This window comes from Hordeum vulgare, chromosome 4H (genome assembly GCF_904849725.1).
Source record: "Hordeum vulgare subsp. vulgare chromosome 4H, MorexV3_pseudomolecules_assembly, whole genome shotgun sequence".
Lineage (NCBI taxonomy): Eukaryota > Viridiplantae > Streptophyta > Magnoliopsida > Poales > Poaceae > Hordeum > Hordeum vulgare.
This window is the reverse complement of record NC_058521.1, coordinates 603,435,981-603,441,187: the sequence shown is the minus strand read 5'-3', so window position 1 is coordinate 603,441,187 and position 5,207 is coordinate 603,435,981. Positions and strand designations below refer to the sequence as shown.

At 51.6% G+C, this 5,207-nt stretch overlaps 1 protein-coding gene across 1 annotated transcript; it reads right to left on the bottom strand.

Moving 5' to 3' along the window:
• Positions 1–2,460: 2,460 nt before the first annotated feature.
• LOC123449978 (expansin-B4-like) lies at positions 2,461–4,971 on the bottom strand. Its single transcript, XM_045127366.1, has 4 exons — positions 4,585–4,971; positions 4,377–4,486; positions 3,632–3,816; positions 2,461–3,241 (listed from the first exon to the last, which is right to left on the bottom strand). Exons 1-4 carry the CDS (start codon positions 4,832–4,834, stop codon positions 2,902–2,904), a joined length of 885 nt encoding a protein of 294 aa, XP_044983301.1. The 5' UTR covers positions 4,835–4,971; the 3' UTR covers positions 2,461–2,901.
• Positions 4,972–5,207: the final 236 nt, after the last annotated feature.

Sequence of the window (5,207 nt, the reverse complement as noted above, 5' to 3'; positions counted from 1 at the left end):
CTATTCCTCCCAAAAATGAAGCACAAAGGTAGAAACATCGACCTTGGCTCAGCTTTCGTTTCTCCTTCCTAAGGTGTTTGTCGGCGGCAGAGCGATGGAGGAGTCCCCTTCCCAAGTGGTTGCATCCCCGGCGAAGAGGATTTCTGCTTACTGTCAAAGTATAGACGAAGGACCACACTGCAATTTGCGCTTGTGTCTAGGGTCTTTTCTCTAAAGTTGTGGACTTGTATGTAATTTTGGTTTGTTTAAGGGTTCTTGCGGCGGTTGTAATCTTTTGCATAACTAATGATAGCTGCTCCCGGGTCCTCTTCTGGACCCGTCTCCTCTTCAAAAAAATTGATCTACTGGTTTGCCCTGGGCGAATAGGCAGTTATTTGACGCGGTACACCTCAAACAGGAATCATCAGCTAGGACACCTCAGTTTCTCAATAATAAAAGAGGAGAGATGCCTAATGGTTTGGTACAGTGATCAAGCGATGAGGATATGTTCTTATTCCCGTTTAGCGCATCTCTAGCCTATGACTTAAAAAGGTAACTCATGAAAGTTTCTTGTTTCAAGGAGCCAACCCCATCTAGGTGAACCCCCAAATGGTTAACTCTCAAAATATGTAGCTGTTTTGCTAAAGGCCCATTCCCTCATTTCTAAGCGGCCACGGGCTTCTACTCATAAGTTTTTTTTTCCATTCTTGTCGTAAAGGGTGATTCCTCTCTTGTCTTCATTGCACATGCCACGTCCACCACATCAGGTCCAACCCCCCAGCCACTCAAGATGATCCTTACTGGTGGCGGTACCCAGCTAGTGTCGGAGTTTCGCACAATTTGTTAAACAGGAGGACCGAGGTGGATGATCAACAATAAGAGATATGCGTGACACCTACAACGGAAGCGAGGCGCCGACATCCATGGGAGGCGTAGAAGGAGCAGCACTACAACCTCGACCACCGGCGAGGAAGAGTCGGACATGGGAGGCGGTGGCACTTCGTGTCCCATGTGGGCCACTCCATGAGCCAAGTTCTACTCTTTCTCGGAAGCAACGGCACCATCACTTTCTAGGGAACAAAAATGACATCAAGGCCGAACGCTTTCTAGGGCTCACAGCCATCGTTGAAAGACGTTTTTGTTTAGTTGAAATATGTTGTACATGTAATGTATTTGGTCTGCTTTAAATAAAAACCATCCGATTTGCATTAAACTAGTTTGGTCGTTTAAATTTGTTTAAAATATATGCGGACAAGGTTGAATGGACGGCTCTTGCATCAGTGTCCGCAAACGGGTACAGATCGGTCTATGTACAAATACAATGTGCGTTTTGGGAGCCACCGTTGGAGATACCCTCACATCATGTAATGTGTTTGAATTTGAAATTTCGCGTGGTAATAGAATATAATGTGATATTTTCACTTGGGTTGCATTGTGCACTGCACCCTGCTTTTAGTTTGACATCGCCACCAATGGGTCACTCTTTCTTGATAGAGCAAAACATGAAAGGCGCATGCATGCCCATGCCAGCCTTTTTTAGGATCGATGCGCGGAACTGTAAAGTTCATCTATACACGCACAAAGAAAGAAAGAAAGAAAGAATGGGGATGGATGTAGGATAAGGAAAACAATCAAAACCAAGAACAAGATGCCCTGCCATCCCTCCTTTACAGAAATCCCACTTTCGCCCAGTTGGTTCGTCGCTCTGCAATTTGCAATTCATGTCGATACATGGGAACATGGCAGCGCGGGAGCGGTAGCAAGTTGGCCTGAGACTGGAACGATAACTTTGACCGGACCATGACTGAATTCCTCTGTCAGTCAGTAACATCACGCGTCCACGGACGCGTGCCACTCCAGTTCAGAAACTCCTTCTTACTCGACAAGTTGGCTGGATTTTACCAACTTTCTTGAAATGGTTTCAGCCGCCGTCACTGCATATGAAGGCAGCGCACTTGTTTGTTATAGATCCGGAGAAAGACGGGGAGAGAAACAGAAAGACATGAATCATGGATCATGCATGATTCACGCATAAATGGATGATCATGTTCATGGCTGTTTCGTGGGCACACAGGAGATGCAGCAACCGATTGAATCACCTCATCCTCTCCCCCGCACGCACAGGATTCATGACGCAAAATTTAAATTTAAGACCCGATGAAAAAACACTTTCCCGCCAGAGAGCTCTGGTAGGAATCAACGGGGCCAATCCGTCAATGGAACGATGATCCTCTGCTACTGCAGAGCGCAGAGCGGAGATAACTTTGACCGGTCCATGACTGAATTTCTTTGTCAGACAGTACTCAGTAACAGCGTGCTTGTCTGCTCATCTGTCTCGAATCAAGAAAGCAAGTAAAGATGCCGTGGATATAGCAGCTCTACTGCTATCGTTCTAAAAAAAGGTAAAGATGCCGTGGAGTAAAATGTAGGTATGAAAAATAGAAGGCAGGAGCAGCCAGCAAGTAGGCCGTGAACACAAAAGAAATTAAAAGCCGGGAACATTTATACATAGCCTTGCTCGGTCCGATCCGATACATCATGGATGATGCATGATTCACAGATACTAGTAGTAGTACATAAATGCGATCATGCTTCATGAATGGATACAGAGCATGCAGTTACATATTCGTAGAGGGTTGGCATTGCATGCGGCAGATGCATCCGCAAAGTCTGAAACAATCAATAGCACCAAGACGAAGACGAAGAAGACGACGACTAATAGCAATAACAAAGTGGGCGGGAGAGCTAGCGTGCACACGCTCCGGCTTATTTCTCCGGGCATGGACGAACACGCTAGGTCGCCTCCTCTATTTCCCACAGAAATTAATTGATTGATTGATTAAAACTCCCGCCAAAACAGAGCTCTCTTGCTGGTTGGTTGGTTCGACGGAGGAAGACGATGACTGACGATGGCCATCTTATCTAGCTGTACTGGACGATGGAGCGGTAGAAGGTGTTGGGCCTCCAGTTCTTGGGGATGACGTTGCGGGCGACGAGCGTCTTGCCGGACTCGTTGCGGATGCGGATGGAGAATGGCGCCTGGAGACGATGGTTGGAGTCGAGGCGCCAGATGGATCCCCACGACTCGCGCATCCGCGTCCACCGCCCGCCGCCGCGCCGTCCGCGGCCGGACTCCATGAGGTCGACCTGCACCACGTCGCCGTCGCCGTTCTCGTACTCCACCAGGATCGCCATGTACACCGCGTTGGACCCCTCCTCCACGTGGAACCCCACCTTCAGCCCCGGGAACTCGCACGCCACCCTGCATCGCATTGCATCGTTGTTAGCATCAGCCGTCGATGTTGCTATTATAACCATATCGGCTTAGATCTAGATGTATATATGTGTGTTGTGCTTGGGAGGGGAATCTTTTCATGTTGGTGCCACTGCTTGCTCATCAAAGTTTCAGAGGAAAAGTGGAGTGGGAAAGATTATTATAGTATTGGATGTGGTGATGGCGACGGATGTCTGGGCCGTTTACAGTGCACGGCGACAAGAGGTGCGCAGCGACGAGGCATGTGCCGCAGTCAATTGTGTGTGTGTGTGTGTGTGTGTGTGTGTGTGTGTGTGTGAAGGAGGATGCCGGTGCAGTGCAGAGAAGTTAATGTGGACGGTTGATGGTGAGGTTAAAAAGAAGAAGAAGCAAATGAACCTGGTGAACTGGATGTCGATGATGCCGGCGTGTCGGAGCTCGTCGTTGCGGCCGGGCTTGGCGAGCTTGCCGAAGGCGGTGCCGCTGAGGTCGAAGTGGTAGGGCGCCACCGGGTAGTAGTTCATGTCCGTGATCATCACCGTCTCCTGCCGCCCGGAGCACGCCTTGTGCTTCGTGCACTTGATCTGCTCCACGTCTTACTTATTAGTTATCAGCTATTGGTGGTGCACACAAATTAGCATAGTACAGTACAACGTTACTTATTGCACACAATACTACTACTGCTGTACAAAATATCTCTGGTTGAGGTCAGGATTTTCTTTATAAAAGTAGACTAGAAGATAAATAAAACCCATTGGTTGGAGAGACAAGAGTACAAGGAGCACTGGGCCCGTTGCCCTGCATGGGGAGTCGTGCCACGCGAACGTGCCGGTGCAGGTGCAGGTGCACGCGCAGGTGGGCCCCATGGAGCAGTGGCACGGCCAGGCGCGACCTCGATGGAACAAAGTAAAGTGGCGATGGGATGGGCCGGCCACCTACTCTACTACAACTCTACAAGCTTTGACTGGACACTGGAGTACTACGGTGGATGGCGGAGAGGAGAGCATCCAAGGAAGGAAGACGATTAATTACTACTCCAACCACACTGGTGGAGTGGAGTGGAGTGGAGTGGAGTGGATGAGCTTAGCAGAGTGAAGCAAGTAAAGCAAAGCAAAGCATGAGCAGGAGTGGAGTGGTAGTGTACCTTGTAGCATGCGCCGCAGCCCTTGCCGTCCTTGAACAGCGGCTGGTTGCCGCAGGAGGTCATGGCCATGAACGGGTACCGGTTCACGTTCTTGAACCCGCAAGCGCCGCCTGCACCCATCCACCCACATTCACACGCCCGCCATTCTTGTCAGCAACCAAGCAGGCAAGTACTAGTAGAAGATAGATCTGAAGAGACGGGAGCGTACCGTTGTCGTAGGGGCCGGCGCCGTTGGGCGCGCCGTACCAGGTGGCCCGGGCGACGCCCGACTGCCCGATGGACACGGCGGTGGCGTTGAGCAGGCCGGGGTCGCCGGCCACGCCCGTGTCCAGGCCGGCACTCGCCTCCTCCTCCGCCGCCTCGGCACTGTGGAGGGAGTAGGAGGAGGAGAGCAGCAGCACGGCGAGCACCAGCGCCGGCGCCGGCGCCGACAGGAGCGTGAGCTGCGGCCTCCCCATTCTCCTCACCCACTCACTCGCTCGCTAGTGTCACTACCGGCTGACTCTCGGCTTGTAGCGTGCGGTCAGTTGGCTGGGTTTGGCTGGGTGCGAGGAGGAGGAGGGGTGGTGAGCTGAGCTGAGCTGAGGTCTCGCCGTGGTGGGCGCCCCCATTTATAACCGGACACAGACGGTGGCGAGCTAGTAGCTCGGTAGTACACTTGGAGGAGGACCCCTGAGCCCAGCCACCACGTAGAATGTGCATTAAACTAGTGCTTGGGTGCAGGGCCGAACGTGCCATGTTGCTGGGCTGCACATGCCTGCAGTGCACAGAGAGAGAGAGGGACCGGTGCATCACTGCATGGCCTTGACCAGCTACGAGCGAGCTAGCTAG